At 37.3% G+C, this 22,289-nt stretch overlaps 1 protein-coding gene across 1 annotated transcript; it reads right to left on the bottom strand.

Moving 5' to 3' along the window:
* Window positions 1-10,331: 10,331 nt before the first annotated feature.
* LOC103723540 (cytochrome c oxidase-assembly factor COX23, mitochondrial) lies at window positions 10,332-21,908 on the bottom strand. The gene is made up of 3 exons (XM_008814484.4): window positions 21,663-21,908; window positions 14,072-14,145; window positions 10,332-10,839 (listed from the first exon to the last, which is right to left on the bottom strand). The coding sequence occupies exons 1-3, from the start codon at window positions 21,772-21,774 to the stop codon at window positions 10,792-10,794; spliced, it is 234 nt and encodes a 77-aa protein (XP_008812706.1). The 5' UTR covers window positions 21,775-21,908; the 3' UTR covers window positions 10,332-10,791.
* Between the last annotated feature and the right edge of the window lie 381 nt (window positions 21,909-22,289).

Genomic DNA, 22,289 nt, shown 5'->3' on the forward strand with positions numbered 1-22,289 from the left:
CATACTTTTCTGACTACCAGTAATAATTAGAAACAGAACCCCTTGCCATACCCCTTTAATACAACTCGATTGGATTTTTTTTGAACTCCATGGGTAAAATGTGAATAAAGCCCTTCATAAACCACCTATCCAGTATATGGTGCAGAAAAACCAAATTTGACACTCATTTAGAGTGCACTAAGAGGTATCAAGTAGTATTCATCAGAAAAACACACCAAGCATATCTAAATGATATTGATTGCCCAGTACCCATTGCAAGCCTACCCAAGGCAACCCACTATTTAGGCTGCTCAAATAGAGACTTTGAACATGATCGGGTGCAGACCAACCAAAACATGATTGAGTTCAGGGTGGCAATCTTTGACCAAACCTAATCAACTTGTTCGAACCAAAATAAATGGATTTGATTGAGGATGTTTTCCACAAAAAAAAAAAGTTTTTCTATGACTATCATGAATATAAATGCATGCGGTTCAAGTTTGGCTCTATCTGAACTTGACAGGGTACCATAAGTTAGACCATTAAACTCGAAACTAACTCTCTCTTTTTTTTACTTTTAAAGATAGTAATAATAATGAGGTGGCCATGGGATAATCATGGTTCAATTTAGCTAATTTAGAAAGGTTCTATGTAGTTAAAGAGATTTAAGTAATTAGAAATATTCTATGTAGTCAAAGGGGTTAAGAAAAAGAACAAAAAAAATGACACGGATATCTAAGCAAGTTGTCATGGACAAACTATTTAAACCTAAAACTAACTTTTTACATTTTAGAATAGAAGTAGTAATGAGATATACTACAATTTAGGTCATTAGAATGGTTCTATACAGTCAAATAGGTTAAGAGAAAAAACAAAAAATACTGACATAGAAAATAAGAGTGTGCATAGGTTGTCATAAGTTAGACAAACCCATTAAACTTGAAACAAACTTTTTATTTTTTTGTTACCTTTTAGGATAGTGGTAGTAATGAGGTGGGCCATATGCGAATCAAGGTTCGTTTTAAATTTTTAAAATGACTCTACGTAGTCAAATAGGTTAAGGATAAGAACAAAAAATACTGACACAAAAAATGTGCATGTAGATAGGTGGTCATAAGTTAGATAGACCTTTTAAGCCCAAACTATTTTCACATTTTAGGATAGTGATAGTAATGAGATGGACCACCATTTAAAATTCAAAAAGGTTTGATATGATCAAAAAGGTTAAGAAAAAGAAGAAAAAAAATTACTGACATAAAAGAAGATAAGTATGAAGACAAGTTGTCATAAGTTGAACAAAATATTTAAAATCAAAGCTTTTTAAAATAGTAGTAATAATGTGGCGGACCTAATCTAATCAAGATTTAGTTTATTTAATTAGAAATATTCTATGTGATCAAGGAGATTAAGAAAAAAATACTAATAAAAATAAGTATGCAAGTAGGGTGCATATGTTGGACAATCCCTTTTAACTTGAAACTTTGTTGTGTAATGCACCGTGGGCTAATCAAAGTTTAGTTTTAAGTGATTAGAAAGGTTATATGTAATTAAGAGGTTAATAAAAAGAAAATACTAGCATACAAAATGGAGTAGATAGTGTGTATAAGATTGGCATGTTTTCTTCTCTATTTTAATTTCTCTCTCTTTACACACACACAGAGGCATATCTTGCCTCTCTTTTTCAAAGACCAATATATAATATATTGGTAAATATCACCAAAGATATGCTATAAGATATTTGTTAAGAATTACAAGCCTAGCTTAGCTAACATGGGCTAATCTAGTGGCAACATTTTAGACTACTTTTATAGTTAAGCTTAGGGGTGGCTTTTTTTGATCCAAATTGTCAATTTATCTAAATTTGAAATGAATGGATTTGAGTGAGGGTATTTTTTAGAAAATCTATTTGGGTTTGAATATCCAAGACCATGCATCTTGATTGCAATTGTGTTTGTGTTCAAGTTTGGCTCTAGAAATAATAGGTTGCCATATGGTAGATAGAACATTTAAACCTAAAAATAACTTTTTTGCCATTTAGACTTGACATTATTGAGGTGGACCATGGGCTAATCCAAGGTTTCGATTGATTGGAAAGGCTCTATGTTATCAAAGAGGTTTAAAAACAAAATCAAAAAGCATTGGCAAGAAAATGAAAGATTATATGCATAAGATTTATCAAGTTTCCTTCTCTATTTTAATCCTCATTATCTTGTTTTTTTTCTAATTATATTAGTAACCATTAGTAAATCTCACCAGAGATATACCAAAAGAAATCAATTAAGAACAACAGACCTAATCAAGGCAATCTTATGTCGACCCAGTAGCCCATATTTTAGAGTTGTTGAACATGGTTGAGCTTGGGGATGGTAATTTATGTTCCAAGCAATCAATTAATCTATTTGTTGAAAACAGATATATTTGAGTGGATCTATTTTTATAACCCATTAGGGTTTGGCTGACCATCCCAATAATAAATGTGTTTGATTTAACTTTGTCTATGAACCTGACAATGTGTTTTATGCTAACAAATCATTAAAACATAAACTAACTTTTACCTTTAAGGTTGGTCCAACAGTGATGAGATGGATCATGGGCTACACAAGGATTAATTTGAGTTATAAGAAAGGTTCTATGCACTCAAAAAGGTTTAAGTATAAGAATAAAAAATATCTATACAAAAATTGGAGTAGATAGGAATACTTATCGTATATCTTTCTCTATTTTAATTTCTCTTTCTGTGTGTGTCTCTCTCTTTGTAGTTGTTCATCATAAGTCTCACTACAGATAAGTTGGAAGATATTATTTACATACTACAAACTTAGAAGGGTGGCACATTAATTGATTGAGTAGCCTAAATTTTAGGTTGTTTGGTTAAAAACTTTAAACATTATTCGTTTAGCCCAATCATCAAACTCATGGCCTGGCTATTTTTATCCACACTCATTACCATCAATCCATCTAAATCTATTGAAAATAAAAGTATTTTAGTGAGGTTATTTAAAAAAAAAATCGAAAGTTAGGATTATCCAACAAGACCATCTTAATTGTAAATGAGTCTAATTTCAGTTAGGATTTGGAGTTGACAAGTTGCAAGTAGCGCAAACCTTTAAAACCAAAAACTTACTACTTGTCCCTTTTGAAGATGTTGTAGTAATGAGGTGGGCCATAGGCTAAAGAATTAAATTGAGTGATTAAGAAGTCTCTAATGCATGAGTCAAAATTTCAAAAAAAAATAACAAAAATATTGAAAGAAAATGGAGCAGATAGTGTGTAAGATTTGTTACATTTCTTTCTCTATTTTAATTTCTTCTTTGTCTTAAATTATGTATCTTTTCTAGCTACTAGTATTAGATTAATAAAAGTGGACATGCACCATAAGCCTAGCTAGTGTCACAAGCTTAATATTTATTCAAGTAGTAGTGCAGAACTTAGAAGCTTTGCTTACCAACGATCACCTCTAAGTCAGCCTATTACTCTAACCTCTCAAGTTAGAACTCTTAGAGAAGAAGCAGGCACATGAGAGAGAGTGTCTGTTTGGAAGAATAGAGAGTTGTATTCTACTAGAAAACTTTTACAATTCTCTTCTTGGGTAGTTTGGCTCATGAGACCTTCCCTACTTTTATAGGCTCTATCAAGTACAACAAACAGTTAGGATATATAAAAAGTGTCACAATTTCAAAGGTTAGGTTCGCTCTAGCTCTTTTTAAAATAGCCTGAAAATGTATCTTCCCTTCCTGCCAAATCTTTAGGCTTCTGGAGAATTCTACAAACTTCTATCTCATTAGACTCCTTTCAATAAGGAATCAATGCAACAATTGGTGCATGGAAGGCTCGAGCCATGCTATTCTCCCCCACCCAAGTCAGCAACGCCCTCATCATATTTTCATGAATGCTCAAATTGCCACCTCTTCTGATTCATCCATTTTTTTCTTGGAAGCTTTGTCAAGGTAGAATTATATGACAACTCTCTAATCATGCCACATATTATGCCCCTTGAATGTTGGACAAGGCCTTGTATAGCTAATCATAGTCCTATAATCCACCATCCTCCTAGTGGAAGCTTCTTTGGCAACTCAAGCAGCATCACATCCTTGATCTCTTCAAGAACTCCAGTCCTCTTAGGAGTTTCCATAGAGTCCTCCTTAGCTCCACCCATAGTCAGTCCCCTAAATGTAGTAGAGTAGATAACTTCTGCCCCCTCGCATGCTGGAGAGAATCTTGGTACAAGGACTAGGTTTGGTAATTATTGGGCCTATGATAGCTCCTCCTTCAAGGATACATGCTGAGTTGTATTGAAATAATAGCATCACATTGAATTGCCTCAAAAACTCCAATCCTACCATCACATCGAAGTCATCGAGGGGCACCACCATGAAGCGAACCTTACAACTTTAATCATCTAGCTAGGTGCAGTTCCAATCCACGAGCTACACTATCAAAGGGCTAGCCTTTAGCATTCACTGTCTTCATATAGCCTTTCTGCTTGCTCATCTTGAGCCCAAGCTAAGTTGCCTCATCCAACTTAATGAAGATGTCTGCAGCACCCATATCAACCAACTTTGAATGGACATCCTATTTATCTGGGCCTTAATATACATCAAGGCTCTATCTTTGAAGATTTGGGTACTGAGCTAGCCTTTAAGGCATTCAAAAGTCAAAGACAACTAATTTGAGCAGTATCCTGGCTCTCTCACTCTTCTATCATAGCATTGAGAGCAATGCTCTTAGGATAGTCCCTTATCCAATATAGACCATCACATAGGAAATAGTTACTTTAGGGCCTTTTCTCTCTATCCACCTTCTTTGCTTTGGGGGTTTCCTCCACCTTTGTGATGCCTACCCATATAATGGTCTTCCTCTTTGCTATGAGATGGTTTGGACTACTTTGCTCCCCTACCTTTGGCATGATTATCCTTTGGACTCGTTTGTCCAAAAGACTTGGGCCTTTCGAACTCCATCAAGGTCTCCACTATTGCAAGGGCAATTGAGATGTCCTTCATGCCATACCTATATAGCTCGATGGCAATCCATGGCCTGAGACCATCCATGAAGTTGAAAAGTTGATCCTCCTCGCCCATATTAGAAATTTGAAGTAAGAGAGAAGAAAATTTCTTCATAGAGTCTCTAATCAACCCTGTATGCTTCAGCTCCCCAATTTTATTTTATGCCTCATGGGTGACATTCTTGGGATAGAATTGCTTCTTGGTTCTCTTTTTTGGTCATCCCAGGTGTCACCGAGCAAGCTCCTTATCTATCTCAGTATGTTTTCTATACCTACAACAGCAAGATCAACAATGAAGAGGGTAGTCATTCTCACCTTGAGCTTTTTATCTTTGATGTTGAGTGCCTCAAAATATCTCTCCATGTGCCATAAGAAGTTGTCAATCTCTTTAGCATACCTCTTGCCATCATACTTCTTGGATTTGGGAGCTTCAATTCTTGGCATGAAACTTGTAATAGGAGCAGCAACAACTTTGCTAGCCATAGCCTTTTTGCACACGGCTCAATCAGCCATAGTCTCCTCCATAGTCTTCTTCATCTCCTCGAATTGAGCTTAAAGGTTGGTCAGGACCTCCAAACTCAAGCTTGGAATGTGAGATTGTCTTGATATTGAAATTCTTCTATGGCGTTGACGATGCTCGGCATGTCCTTATGGAGTTCCTTAATTGCCTCTCGAAGTTGTCATAAAGTTCTTCCATGACTTGCTCCAGCGTGTCAAACTAATCCCTCATATCGGCCATGACCACCTCCACGTTAGTGACTTTTGCCTCCATGGAGCTCTTTGAGTCATAAGATTTGTCTCGGCTTTCTTTGCCCTTTTTCCCCATTTGGAGATTTTGCTCGGCCACTTTCAAATAATCATTGGTAGCTTTTGAAACCATGATGTTTCTTCCATTATGTAGGCTCTGATTCCAACTATCATAGGCTTGAAATTTTTTCAAGCACCCATGTAGCACTTAGAATAATTGTTTACCCACAATCACCTCTAAGTCAGCTCATCACTCTAGCCTCTCAAGCTAGAACTCTTAGAGAGGAAGGAGAGAAGCACACGCAGGAGATAGAGAAGAATTTGGGAGACTAAAAAATAGTATTCTACTAGAGAACTCTTACAACTCTCTGCTTGGATGGTTTGGCTAATAAGGCTTTTCCCAATTTTACAAGCTCTACTGAGTATAAGGAATGCTTAGGATATGTACAAGCATCAGAATTTCAAGGGTTATGATCACTCTAACTCTTTTTATAAGAGCCTAGAAAAATAGCTTGCTTTCCTACCAAATCAGTAGGCTTATGGAGAATCCCACAAACTTCTATCTCATTAGACTCCTTTTGGTAGGGAGTTGGTGCATCAATTGTTGCATGAAAGGCTCAAGCCATAACACTAGGGTAGCCCATAGGTGGATCTAGTGATCCACATTTTATATTAGAGAAAGAATGATTCTACAATTGGCAATTTTTGTTCAAGAATGCACAACTTATCGAAGTTGTCCAAAATAACAATTTTGAGTGGGGCTTTCTTCTAGTATACTCCACACTTGTTTGGGTTATCCAAGACCATCATATAAATGAATCGATTCATGCTTGGCTTTGGATTTGATAGGTTTCGATAATAAATTCTTAATTTTTAGGATGTTGATAATAATGAGGGGTACTTTAAGATGCATAAGTTTTGATTTAAAAGGGTTCTATGAAGTCAAAAAGGCTAAGAAAAGGAACAAGCGGTATTATCACAAAAAATAGAGTAGACATTGTGTACAAGATTTATCATATTTCCTTCTCTCTCCACCTCCTTTTTCTAATTACTAGTAATAAATTAGTAAATCTCATCAAAAAGATGTTGAAAGATATTATTTATAAACTACAAACTCGGTCAGAGCAGCCCATGAGCCAACCAAGTAGCTCATATCTTGAGCTAGTCAATTAAAGACTTCGAACATTGCAAGGTGGAGCCTATATTAAATAGAGTTGAAATTTGAGGTGGTCATTCTTTGTCCAAACCTATCACCCATTAATCTATTTGAAAACTAGCTCAGGTTTGAATTATCCAATACCATTCTAATTATAAAGGTTCACATTCGAATTTGGTGCTGGACTTGACTGATTGCAATAAGCTAGATGAACCACTAAAACTCAAAACTAACTTTTCTAGTTCTTAGGATGGTTGAAGTAATGAGGTGGACCAAAAAACTACTCAAGGATTGATTTGAGCAATTAGAAAGATTCTATGCATGATTCAAAGAGGGTAAGAGAGAATAAAAGATACACAAAATAGTGTATAAGATTTATCATGTCTCTCTCTCTCTCTATAATTATCTCCCTTTTCTGATTAGTAGTAATAAAATAATAAAAATAGATATATGGTGGAAGATATTAGTTATGAATTATAGAACTGGCCAAGATAATCCATAAGAAGACTTAGTGGCCCATATTTAATACTACAAAGTCATTGATTCTAGAGGCAGCAGTTTTTGATCCACATCCTATTTGTAAATGCCATTGACCTTTTCAAGATTCAACTATGATGAATATTCGGCTAAAACCATCACCTTTTGTAACTTAATTTTCAAAGTCACAGCATTCTATCCAACAATTGCCCCCTCCGAATCAAGGATTATAACAAGCTAAACATAATCAAGAAAAGGAGAGAGAATATAGCAAAAGATGATGTGGAGTCCAAAATATTTTAAGCCTATCTTAGACCTCGTTGCCAAAAAATGGATTAAAGTGATGCACGAAGAAATGGAATTAATGAAGGCCAACTATGTAAGGGATCTGGTTGACCTTCTGCGAGATGGATGGATCCATTGAAACCGATAAAGCTCACTGTATTGTCAAAGGTTATATCTAAAAAAAAGGAACTCGATTATATAGAAAGCATCACTCTGGTTGTTACGTGCTTCGATTTATCTTAGTCTAGCCATTATCGCAATATGGATTTTAATCTGTACCAAATAGATGTTAAAACTACACTTTTTCTTAATGGAAACTAGATGAGGATCTATATGGATCAACTTGTTGGCTTTGTAGCTATGTATATATATAATGCATATCCTCACAATGCTCACCAATGCTTGGCAGATGGCTGGCATGCAGCAACAATAATTTGATATTATTGTAGCGAGAAGTAACAAAATATGATTGAAAAATGTTTTTTTTTTACAATTTTTCTATGCATAGTTATAATTTTGATATATTTTTCTACATATAAATAATTAATAGTTAATATATTTATTATGCTATTAGGATCTCACGGTACGATTCTGGTTGATTTTTGGTTGAATCCGTGATCCATGACCTGGTCTCTTTTCGGTTTGATAAAGGGTCCTATTTTTAAGACATTTGTCTTGAGAATAAACACCTACTCTACCATTTCGTTTTCCAGCGAACAAGCAAACGTGCCCTTTTTATCCCATCCTATTAGATCTGTTTTGCCAAAATGGTTACTTTGCTCATAGCACTTACTATAGAAATTGGGTCGGACCAGGTAATGGAGCTTTTAACCCAAACACAACAGGCTTGAAATCATGCTGATATTTTACAACACAAATCTAACTCGAAATAAGCCAAACTGCCCCAACCCTAATGAAAAAGGCAAACATGCTGAAGTTCAACAAATTTTGATTAGTTCACGAGAGAAACACACCCATTAGATGACTACAACACCAACAGGTCTCGGACTAAGTAATTTGCATCCTGGTTAAAGAAGCTAGGTGGTCTGCTAGGGCGAGAGTTACGGTCAGTGATCTCCAGACGATAGTGGACACAGGGTCTGCACGTCGGCTGGAGGGTCGCTGGATTTGGCGATTACGTGTGCACCCACGTGTTGCTCTGTTTCTGTGGCGGGTGGCATGGGGCATTCTACCTACCAGAGGGATCTTGGCAAGGAGGGGGGTCCCGATACCAGCTGACTGCGAGAGATGCTCGGGGGAGGAGGAGACCACCGGTCACGTTCTGTTTACATGCCCGCGGGCGCATCAGGTGTGGGGCCTCGTAGCAACCCGCCGGCAGTCTTTCATCTCTACTGAGGCCTTTTTGAGTCAATTGAGGGCCTCAGCTTGAAGATTCGATACGGCAGACAGGGGAGTAGTATGGGCTTACGTGGCATATCACATCTGGTTGGATAGAAACGCGAGAATATTTGAGGGCAGAGGTTTCTATCCGAGATCGGTGGTTACTATAGCTTTTGCACATGCAGCTGAGCTAGTGAGCGCTGCAGCTGACTATTCATTTGGAGATGACAGGGATACCTGGAGCTCTTCTTCTTCCCCGCATAGGTATGCGATGATACCACTGGTATCTTGGGAGCCCCCATCCCCTGGATGGTAGCGTAGCGAAGGGCGGTAGCAGATGTGGCGTGGGCTTTGTGATCAGAGACCACGACTCCAGACTGATTGTGGCTGGAGGCCGATGCACATTTGATGAATCCATCCATGTGGCGGAGTTGCACGCGGCATGGGTATGCTAGAGTACACCTGGGTGCCCGACTGATTCTTCTAAAGGATGACTCGACCACAGTAGTGGACTGGATTCGCTGTCGACAGGCCAGGTCGGACTTCACCCATTACTCCGAGACTTCCGGAGCATGGGGAAGGAGTTAGATTTACTTCAGGTTTCGCATGTATTTCGAGAGACGAACAGGGCTGCGGATTGGGTCGCCTCCTATGCAACCCACCATTATGATATATTAGAGTCCCTCCGATCATGTGCCACAGACATTAGATCGTGTTTTACTTTGCGATAGTTCTGGGCTCTCTCATCATCGTATGTAGTGGGAAGCCGGTTTACCAAAAAAAAAGAAAAAGGCTATGTGGTGAAGCATTTCTCTTTGCTATTTCTAATGAGCAATGCTGCTGCAGCCCAACCGAACTGCAATTATTCATCTGGGTAACTGGTTTGTCGACAGATTAACTGATGTTGTAAACACTATAAAGAGGAGCACCAGGATTCATGCAGGCCAGCACTTACAGGGACAACATAGAATTGTGCAGCAATTCAGCTTTACTTCAGCATTGTTCTAATACGATTTAATCACAGCCAGGTCACGATTAAGGAGGCACAGTTTAAAGCAGTCCATGTATTGTTTATTGCAGTTAAACCCAGTCCACATGCAACTTTCCCATGATTTACCATATCATGCAAAAGAGACTTATAATAAGTTTCGCCGCACACCTATGAATCACATTATCATCATTCAACACATTGATGCCTTACATCTAAAGGCAGTTACAATAAATCACTATCATCAGTGTAATATCAGAAACACTTGACAAAGCACTAAATCCTCACAAATGGCTGTTTGATTATCCACATGTGCAACCTGCAGCATCATCCAACTGGAAAAGGGCAATCTTAGGTGAAAACAAACCTCTAACAACTATGAGATTCTAGAAATCCATCCCGTAAGAGACTTGTGGTACTATATTTTTATAAACCAGCACAGCAATATTTGCTCCTATCTTAGGCCATGAAACACAATACATCACATTATTCTGTTTCTCGGTATTGCCTAAAAAAATAAAAAAATAAGTTGCTCCAAGTGAAAACGGTTACAGCACAGCAGTTTCCAAGGATCAGTATACATTAAACTTCATACATGTGTAAATGAAATGAAAACTAAAGATGGAAATAGTGTTCTTGGTCTTCGTTGCCAGTGATGTCAGCCACTAGCATACTTGTGGTAACTGGCTGAAAATCATCTGACATTATTGTGGAAACACACTGCTTTCTTGCATGTAATAAACAGGTTTTTGGGTTTCATACAGTGGAAGACAACTATGAGATCTTGCTACATGAAAATATTTACTGCTGCTCCATCTACGAGAAGAAAGATTTTTTCCGATTTCTTTCTAACCTGGCCTCCCTCTGTCATTAAAGACAAGAAAAGTTAATTCAGGAATAATTATAATTGCGAAAAAAAATGCAAATTCATATTCCTTTTGTACGCGAGTATAATAAGAAAGAAAAGAAATGCAAGAAAAATAAACATCCTGAGGCTGTACGATGTAAATTATCTTTACGTTAATATGTTTTGTTTCTATGAAATTTCAAAAATATTTCAGACCTGGGATTTAACAAGGTATTACGGAATCCTAGTATAAAATTTCTTGGATTAGGAGTTCCAACTAAGTTAGTAGGAAAATATTTTTGATAAGGAAAGTCAATTTCCGGTCTCTTTACATACTCCATGGATCAGTGATCATGAATCAGTGTTTTTTACTTTACAGGTACATAACCTTCATTGGATGGTTTACTTTGCGCATATTCCATTTCACACTAAAAATAAATATGAAGATCTTGTTGCATCCTATGTAGCTAGAGTATCTGATTCAGGTCAAGGGTATTTCCAATAGTAATATTTATTGTTATCTCATTCTGACATCTTTGAGAAACCAAACCGCATTACAATGATCGGTCCCACGTGCCAACAAAACAGCAGCCATCAATCTCATCACTTCTCATCGACACTAATCAAATACATCTTGCACCAACTCTAAACGATGGCAAGTAGCCCAACTGCAGAAGGATTTGAGTCGCTCAACATTGTTTCAGGATAAATGAAGTCTTAGTCTATCCTCATTTCTACACTACCTAGCAAATTCATCACCACTGGACTAACAATGGGTTGCTGTAATATGAATGCCCTTTACCAAATTCATATTATGAATTTACCCATTTACAATGACAATATTAGAGAGCGCTAATAACTTACAATGTCAGAGCATCCATTCGTTAGTAAAAACCTTAGTAACAAGGGCTACAAGAAAACCATATAGGATGAGCATTGAAGTTATCAAAGTGAGAAGTATGTGTCCTGTCTTTGCACCCTGAAAACAACTTCAGAAGCTTTACTTCAATTTGGTACTAAAGTTGGTTTTTGCAATGTCTTTTCATGGCTCAATAAATAGGATGCATGTAACAGGCTTACTAGCATGGATCTTCTGCTTAGGGGCCGCACCCACGATATCTCCCTAGAGACTTGTCCTCACATCAACTTCTTTATTTAAAAAAAAAAAAAAAAAGCAAAATTAAAAGACCTTCTTTCCCGCACTCCACACCAGAATATGCTCTGGTCAGGCACTTGTCTTTGCTGAAAATGGTGCTTCGACCCTTCTCTAAGTATAGTAGAGCCATCTGTCATTTTCCAAATGCATCTTAGGCATGGTTTGATTGGTTGATTACAAAATTTCGCTGATTGTTTGCAAATGCAGATGGTTAAATCATCCATGTTTTTTGAAGGTAAACCAAAAGGCCTTCTTTTAGTTGTTTGTGGACGAAATTATCACCATGAGCAGAAATTCCTACATCAATGATATTTGAAATAAAAGATACTGATGAAGGATTGTGAGATGATAAGGTACTGTAGCAAAACAGGAACTTTATCTTTGAAGAAATAAACTAGGGAGAAACTGCTATCCTTGGGTAAGAGATTATAGCTTTAGCAAAATGAGACTCTCCTCTCTATTTCTCCCTCCAGAGTTGTGTTCAAGGGGAGGGAGCCAGCCCCCCTCCTTTTATGGGGATAATCCTGCTCTAGCTAGGATTGAGGTCCAATTAGAAGCTCAGATAGAGAAAGAGTATTATGGAGTCTCCTATTTCTCCAGTCTGATATTAATTTGCTGTGTTTATCTGTTTTCCTTCATTTCCCTGCTTTTATGGTGAGGCTGAAGATTGAAACCTGTTCAAGGGATTGAAACCTGTTGACACCCAATTTTCTTCATTTTTTATGTTTTACAGTACTGCTTTAGAGATCTGGAGAAGGAAGGAATCCACTGTATAGATACAGAGAAATCAGACATCTTATCAAGGTATAAATGATTATCATCAAATTTATCTCAATGCTGGGAAAAAGTACGAGCATGAAGGGTCTCGCGATTTCAAATTATACCAGATTGCTACAATAATTATCCATTTTCAATTATTGGTTTCTTAACCAATGAGGAAACAGCAGCAGCTATATCAAGGGTTTAAGGTCATGGCTTCTCTAACTAACCTGATTTTTGAAAACATGATCCTAATTAGCATACTTGTTATATTTTATATCTTCCCTGGTCTGATCTCTGTTTTATGGTTATGTTTAATCATATTATTAGTTGGAAAGTAGTTACAATCCTCAGTCTGAAATTTGAATCCCAATAGCTGCTTATAACACCCTATGAGACACAATCTACTAAGACAATTTAAGACATACCAAGGTTAAGCATTAGATCATCATTAACCGCCACATTCAACACAATCTCTTACATATCATCTGCTGCCACAATCAACTGATTGCTATCATCTCCACCTTATCAAGTAAACTAAACCTACTCATAGCTTCCAATCTGCTTACAGCCTACATTCCATCACAAAGCTTTAGGTTTATTCCCTGTTACTCCACAAAAACTCATAGACATTCCTGTCAACCAAGATCTTAACATTAGCTGCCTAACACCATGGCAGAGACAGACAGCACAGGTTCTGGATGTCCCATCTGGACTCCAAACTCCTTTGCAATTTCCAACTCCTCACATAAAATTGTCTGGGTTCTGAAATTATATGCGTGATATAAACATTGCACTACCACATTTTTGTTATAGTAGAAAGCAAATGAAAAAAATTCAGTCTCAAACCTGATTAGCCTGACTTATTGTGTATCCAACTTGAACTCCCACTTTTATCATTACTACAACTCTACTAATGAAGAGGATTTACAATCTCATCATACTGGTCAATTTATGCTTCCTAACCAAAAGAACTGGCTTGCTCTCACCATCTAACAGGCACAAGCATCAAACACACTCTTCCTTATATGAGAAAGCTTTAATAAGTACATACATCTTCTCAAATACATAATATTGTTTATGTATTTACACATGCACGTATACATATTCAACCATCAAACCAATAGTAATTGAAATTGCACAGTTGATTATAATACCTAATTGAAAATCTCACCAAGCTCCTACCAGAAATAAATAAATAAAGGAAAATAAAGAAAATATATCTCCAGAATTAAAAGTCATAAGAGCTACATCAGTTTGTGGTTTAACTTTGGGAACATAAACGTACTACATGAATGAGAAGCCTTCTAAACTCCAAGCAATGAATGTTATACCTCTTTCTTCTTGCATTCTTTGTAATCATCAAATTGTTGTCGACATTTGCCCTTGTCCTGGTTAGCTTCCAGGCCTAAAAATTTCATTACAAACAATTAATAAGGTAAACAATGGAGAAAAAGACAAAGTAAAGGAAGATACAGCAAAAAGCGTATTTGCCGTAATTGTAAGTTCTAAGAGCAGGTACAATTTCTTTTGAAAAATTTATATAGTATGAGTTTGGTCATGTTGCCCATCAAGCAATTTAAGAAAACAAGGTGCACAAATACCAATATACTGTAGCCATTTGCTACATCTTGCAATTTAATGAACCTCATGTTGAGAACCAACAATCTGTCTGCAATCCAGCAAATATCAAAGTGAAAAATGAGAAAACCAATAGGTTATTAGGGCTGGAATCGAGCCAGACCATGCCCTTGCCAGAGCCCGGCCCAAAAATTTTTTGGGCTTCAAGCCAGGCCCAGGCTTAAATTTTTCTTTTTCAAAATCCCAGCTCGAACTGAACCTTGGCCCAGGCCTAGTCTGAAACCCAAACAGGCCCGACCAGAATTAGCCTGTTTGGACCAAAAGGCTGGGCCAACTGAATTGGCCCCATTGGCCCGAAAAGTCTAGGCCTTGTGTGGGTTCAAGCAGCGAGGTAGGAAGGAAAATATAAGCATGGACTCAGGTATCTAGTGACAGCATAAAAAATCATATTTGACCGTAGATTAGTAGTCATAAAACAGGCATTAGCAAACCCTGGTATTAGCAAAAAAGGGCACCATAACAACAGAAGAAATTATATCATCAAATTATATCCAAATATTAAGTTGTAAATCCCTGTGCCAACAATTTAGTTTAAAGGAAGCAAATTCATAGAATAAACTAAATAATCAGTCAATTAAAACTCTGTAATAATTACCTATTAATGATTATATGAACAATTAAATTCTAAATTCTTCAGATACTTGTTATAAAAGTTGATGCAGCCTAGGAAATGCTGGATGCCGCATTTTAAGGATCAAAACAAATTTAAGATCAAACATTAGAGTTAACTGATGGTGGTCACAACCAACAACCTTCTTTCTATAACTATCAGAATAACTGGTCAAATTTCAATATCCAAACCCTAATCCTTAAACCCTATCTGCAATACCTAATCCCAACCGCATTCAAAGAAGTCCTGGCAGCGAATAACCCTACATGAAGAAATCCCCAACCCCAATCAATCCCTAATCCCTAATTGGAGAATAACCATTCATATACTTTCCAATGGCTTCGAGCCAAGCCCAACCTTGCCTCATCCACCGACAGGGGGAAGAGAGATCATGGAGAGAGAAGAGTAAGGAGTCGAGAGGAAGAGAGAGAAAGAGAGAAAAGATACCTCACCAGCACTCTAGACAAGAAGAGGGACTTGTTTGCCCTGTTTGGACCAGTAATCAGCGATGATGGAGGGGGCGACATGAGAGGCGACCAGCGACAAGAGGCCGAGCAGGAGGGCTCGGCTACTAGCATTAAGGAATAGCCAAAAATCTAAATTGCTGAAGGGAATTAGGGATCAAGGGTTTAAGCCTTTCAAATCCTCAACTTACTGAATGGTCAAACCATACATCACCTCAGGCTCAGCCTCTTAGGTCCTCAAGCTAAGCTGATCAGGCCAATTATTTCTAGTCCACTCAATTATAAAGTTGAGTCATGCCTCGAGCCAAGTTTGGGCCTGGATCCAAGCTCGGGCTTCAAGCGGCTTCAAGCCGGGCATTGGTAGGGCGAAGCATCAACTTGAGCCTGGCCCGAAATTCTTTTGGATCCTATTTTCAGACCCAAGCCCGACTCGGACTGCCTTGAGCATAGCACGCGGCCCGACCCAAAGCCAGCCCGGCCTGGCCAGATGGACCTAAGGCCTGTCCGAGCCCATTTACAACCCTATAGGCCATACTGCAAAGTTACACTCGAAATGAAGTTCTATACACAGTAACCTATTATAGAAACCTTATGATGCACTGATTATTCCAAAGCAATGAATTTGAATTAAATACAATGCAATTGGGGGAAAATATTTAATAGTTCATATCCAACTAACTGAAATTCAAAGATGATAGGAGTCAGCATGATGCCCACAAGCTGGAAGCATATAGGCAAAACAAGCTAGCTCATTGGAGTAGCAACATGGCAGACTACTGACTAGCAATGGTTAGAACTGGTGGAACTGCAAAACAGAAACAGATGGTGCCAAGAATCTGCAGTAAATGATATCGGGAGATAGCTTAAAGCAATTTAAGAGATTAGTTGGGCATGCATATCAAGAGGAAGTAGCTGCTCTTCAAGCAACAAGATACCAAGATCGAGATGAGGACTGCCAGAGCAGAACACCTTGTGAAATTTGATGACAGAATGGGAGGCGGTGCTTGTGGCCCAAGCCATTAGTCACAAGGAACAGGTAGAAACTAGCATAAGTTCACCCAATAAGAAAGCTATAAACTCATTAGGTAGTCACATGAAAAGGAAGAGAAATTAGGAAAAATAAAAGGATGACATAGATGTCAGACTAAGATTTGGAACCAAAGGCAAAAGTAACATGTCAAAGGGTGACCATGCCTAAAAGAAAAGGCAAGGTCAAGGACAATAAGTTGACGGTAAAATCAAATAAAAAATGATTTAATTATTAACCTTGAGGTTTAAGTCATTAAAAGAAGAAATTGACTAAGTATTGAAACAAAAAGAAGTAGCTACCCTGAAAAAAAAAAAAAAAAAAAAAAAAAAAAGAGGCAACGACTGTGATCACAAGGATGAAAATAATGTGCCAACTCAAAGAAGCCAAATTATGGACGTCAATCCTAGAGAATATCAAGATGGTATAGAATTGCCAAGATGACAACAAAATAGAAACTCCCCTCTCCCAAAACCACCAGTACCAAAGAAAGAAAGAAAAAGAAAAAATGACAACGACACGCAGAAAGAGCTGTCTAAAAAATGTGAAAATTCTAAATTGAAGGAGGTGAAAGGATTCTTCTAGTAAAAACTAGATACCTCAAAGGGATCTGACAAATAAGCAAAGTGCTAGAACATAATAAAGGAACCTTCAGATAAATCATCAAAACAAAAGAAACGCCTCAATCATTTGGCAAGGCAAGAATAGAGGAAGGAGATGTCAAACTATGAATTTAATAAAACAAAGAATAAAAGATACTAAAGTTGGAAGCAAATGAGCACAAGGACTGGGATTGACTGCAAAGATTATGAAAAAGAACAGGATTGGAAAAAAGGTTGAGTAAACAAACTTCAAATTCAAATATATTATGCACTCCCAAACAACTGAGGCAACAAAACCAATAACGTCAAGATGGGTGGGGAATGGATAAAAGACACAAAAAACCTTCGATGCAAGTGATGATCTCCAAACTAAAGCAACACAATCTGCGATTTTGGTATAATCATAGCAAACACCACATAGTAACTTTGGTACTCTAAGATGATAGGATACTTGATACCTGATATTCTTGAATTATGATCCATCTTTGTTTTTGAGATAGTTAGGACCAAAATATGTGAAATTCAAACCATTTTAAATTTACATGAATAGATGTTGGGTGGTGAAAGAACTTTATGACACCCAAAAACAAAAAAAATGAGTATGATGCCCATTTCAATATTACGCAGTCTATACAACATTGCTAAACTTGGTTGTTGATATCTGCAATCACTTTTGATGATCCATCTGCCAAAAATTGATAGTAAAACATTGTTCACTGATAGAGAGTTTGAAAAGATAAAGGTGGGGAATTTGAAGTTAACTCATCGATCCATCAGCACAATAAAAGGCTTGGATGATGAACCAATGCTTAATGGTCCAAATTTTATTTACCAATTTCCAACATTATCATCGATGAATATCATGGCCATCCAGCAACGACCAAATGAAAATATTCAGAGACGAGAAAGTAGTGAAGAGGTCATGAAGAATCAAAGATTCAATCCTGCAATGTAGATTATAGAAAGAGCATACTAATCTTCTACAGTGATCATTAAAGATTTCAAGATGGTGGTTTGGTCTTCAATACCAAGAAACTTGAGCATGAATTGGATTGAACAGTATTTCATTGGGGCCTAGAACCAGAATGTATGTTATCACAAAGGATTCACAATGTGCTATGGTGGACAAAAGCACATGTACACTTTATATTGTATAATTCTTTTTGTTAGAACCATAGAAAGCATAACATTCACATATAGGCAACATAATAAATGTGCTATTACTTAGCACAGTTGTAGACTACATACATTAACTAGCTTTACAAGGCCCTAAATAATTTTTTATTACATATGCTCACACATCCTAAATAAGTCTCCACCAGTTTGTTCTCAATTATTGCCACTATGATGCCTCCAGTACAAGTATATGACTATTGACTACCATACTTCCACCTTAAAATTTTCATCACTTAGTCCAAGAGTTTTCTGGGGAAAGAAAAAAATCTTCATAAGATGTTGCATGGAGGTACCGATCCCACTAGTATGTTTTCTTTCCTAACGAATAAGATCAAATGCATAGAACTTTTATTATACTGATAGAATAGTAAGAAAATTTTTCTGTGTTTATACTGATTGAATAGTAAGAAAATTTCTATATGTTTCACAAAGGGAATGAAACTCAAGCAGGGGTTGGTGGCTTTGACTACGCCATTTTGCAAATATTGATAATCCACGAAAAGTCTGGGAAATGCTAACCTTTATTGCATGAATCTGATTATTTTTCCCAGATGACCTTCGAAAGGCACAAAATAGCTAGACTAGGACTTTACGGCAAGTTTGTCATATTAAATTCTGGAACAAAGTGTATTTATGGAGCTAGTTAGATGAAACAATCGCACTTCTTTCTATTGCAAGATTCTCAATTTTATTAGATGCCACACTTCCTTTTGTGCAAAATAATTACATAAATACATACATAGACAGATAAATATACATATAGATATGTCTATTTATGGGTAAATATACAAAGAAAATTGATTACCGTACGATGAATTATTGTTGCTTTTATGATGCAAGTTTCCAATTAGGCATGTCCACAAGTAAAATGGCATGATTTTTAGTTACTGGCACGAAATAGTTAACATGAGATCTTTAAAGTATGGCTCGACTATCCTGATCCAAAAAGAAATACATGCTGCAACAGATGTTGAGGCCTTCAATTTGTTAAAGATATAGACTACATCAGTTGAAGAAGACAAGGAAGATAGTGGTAAACAGTATGGCTTGGCCAGATACAAAGGAAGGAAAGGAAGGGGGTGAGACAGTGACAGCCCCCACAACTTTTCTCCCCTTTTCATTTCCTTTCTGCCTTCTACATCCCAGCAGACATGGAGGTTTTGACTTTTGAATGGTCTTGGGCTCTTCAAATCTCCTTTGTGAAATTCAGGTAGACATTTCCTGTATTCTTACATGAAGATCAAAATCTCTGCAGCAAACATTGCCCACAACCTCTTCCTCACCCTCTAGAGTCCCCCCCCCCCCTCTCTTTCATTTACGCTCTCTTTGCAGCACAAAAAGACCTTGTTGGCACCTAGAAACCCTCATTACTCAACCGAATCATTTCTAGCACCATTACTCATGGTTTGCTCCGTCCTTAAACCGCTTCACCAACTCATCGGACTTACTTTAGAAACTTGCCCTCCTAATATCCATGAGGACCCTTCTGGCTAGCCTTTTTGGGTGAGATCTTAGGTTGTTACAATAGCCTTTTTGTCACCTCTGTCATTATTATGATTTGAGCTATTGTGGTTTTAAAGTAAACAATGTCACAGAAATTTGCTCCATCTGATTTTTGGAATTAAGGGACAACTATAGTTCCTAGTAGTAAACCTTGCCTCGTTAGCTTTTCACCTACCTAGACTCTTGCAAGTCTGAAGGAGAGCCACCAATAAAATGCATAAGCTCAAGTTCAGAATAGTAAAGAAGTCCCTACTTGCAGCTATCCTTTTAGGTTCTAAGACATGGCTAGAAATTCAGGACAGCTTCCCAAAGGATGAACATTATGTTGACAGTCCCTGGTAGCAAGTTGAAGATCCTTCAATGAAACCTTGTTGACTCAAGTTCTGCTCCATAGTTGACTACCCATTTGAATGTGTAAAGGCTATGATGATGATGACAGTAAAACCTATTATGACAGCCGCAACTATGACGATGACGACAGTGGAGGCACTTTATATATTATATGCCATGATTGATAGTGCATATGCTTAATACAGCCCGTCATGCATTTTCTACAAATAAATTTAGGCTCAAGTCATATTGGTATTACTGTAGCGCAACTTTATATGTTCATGAGTTGAATAATATATTAATTTGGCTAATCGATAGTATAATAATCTACCAAAGACAAAAGGAAGGAAAGTTGAAACTTAATAAATGTGCAAATATACTTTAGATTAAATCTTATTTGAAGCTTGGGATGGCCAAAAAGAGGTTTTGTTACTTACACTGGAATGTTCTTTAATAAGAAAACCTATAACTCTATGCTATTTTGACATTTTGGACTATCATAAGTAAAACACTTCATTTTCAAAGCTCCTTGTCATGCCACATCATGTCATCTTCCAATATCCAAATTGTTGACACTCCAGCAATCCTGAAGCTTACTTGTCCATGAAAAACAAATGCTCTTTGTGGAATGGTTACAAATGTCGCATGAAATTCATTTGTTCTTTGTACAACTATAATCTACACTGGCACCATTTGTCTCTCAAACTTACTTCACAACCATCCATCAAATGTTTCCTGTCTTGATCAAGCATGTATGCCGTACATTCTGAATTCTTCCCAGCCACCTATCAAGCATTCCCTCTCAATCAAATCACATGTACCACAAGGCATAACTGATAGAACAAACACAATGTATCGTTAGGTGTAACTAATAGAACATAATTTAGTCTAAAGCTCTCCTAAGGGCAACTTGCAATCACAATTTTTTCCCTTCTAGTTCTTACTTTAGATGAGTATTTTTGGTCTTTCACAATAGGTAATCATCTCATGAGATTTTTCTTTATATCATGAAATTTTATTAAGAATGAGTTGGTACCTGCAATCTTAGACTCCAGCTTGTTGTGTAAATTTTCCCTTTCCCTCTTTATTTCTCTCTCCTCCCCTCTTCCTCCATCCTCCCTCGGACCCATCCTTTCTTTCTTCCCCCACATTCCCCACCTCTTTCCATTTTCTTTCTTCTTTTCTCAACTCATCGCTCCTTCCTTCCACTGCCATCATCATTAGCCTATTGTCCATCATTAAACTGCAATAACATCTATCTGAGCTATAAAGCAGCTAATACGATTCCAATTACTCCATATAATGAAAATCAGGGAACCAAAAATTCACCAGTAACATTGGGTTTATGTTAAACCCACTGAGATCTAACATGCTGGGAAAGCAATAGCCATGAATAGCAAATCCAATACCCCCCAAAAAGACTTGAATATACCTCAAAAAAAGATCATAACCTACCATATGAAATCATATGAAAAAAAAGCTAATAAATTCAAACTGGATTAAAATCAGCACTAGGATTAAAATCAGAAAGGAATAAAAAAAACGGCAGGAGGAGGGATTGAGTGGAGTTACACTTGAGAGAAGCGGTGTACTGGAGGAAGCAAGGGGAGTCCGAGAACCTCTCGGCACTAGGATACGGTGGAGAAGAAGAAGAGGGAGGCGAGGGGGAGCGCGACGACGCCATCGTGCCTCTGGTTTTCTCTTTGTCGACGGGCAACAACACAACCGGGTGGAGGGTTAATATACCGGCCGGTCAGCACCTCGGCTGCGTGGTGAGTCCGACCGAACCCGGATCTGTGGCTCGGCCCACCGTTTCCTTTGTCCCTGCGCCAGAGCACCGGCAATTGCTATACTACTTTTTTTTTATATTAGTTTATAAGTTAGGAGATATCTTGTCCATTCAATAAGTTAAGATATTTAATATTTTTTATTGTTAAGAGGTTATTAGCAGGATAGCTGCATATTACCGATCTCTTTTCTTAAAAAAAATATATGTTATTATTTTCTATCCTAATCAGCTGTGCTTTTTTTTTATATGCAATGGATGACTCATCCACGTCTAGCATGAATACATTCAAAAAAAAGTCAAAATACAATAAATCTCGAAATATTTTGAGCAACTCCTTCTCAACCCACATGGCCCTTTAAAATGGTCGGTAATAAACGAAGCCACCCAATCTACAGTCTCATTAGCTCTCT

Source organism: Phoenix dactylifera, chromosome 17, assembly GCF_009389715.1.
Source record: "Phoenix dactylifera cultivar Barhee BC4 chromosome 17, palm_55x_up_171113_PBpolish2nd_filt_p, whole genome shotgun sequence".
In the NCBI taxonomy this organism is placed as follows: Eukaryota; Viridiplantae; Streptophyta; class Magnoliopsida; order Arecales; family Arecaceae; genus Phoenix; species Phoenix dactylifera.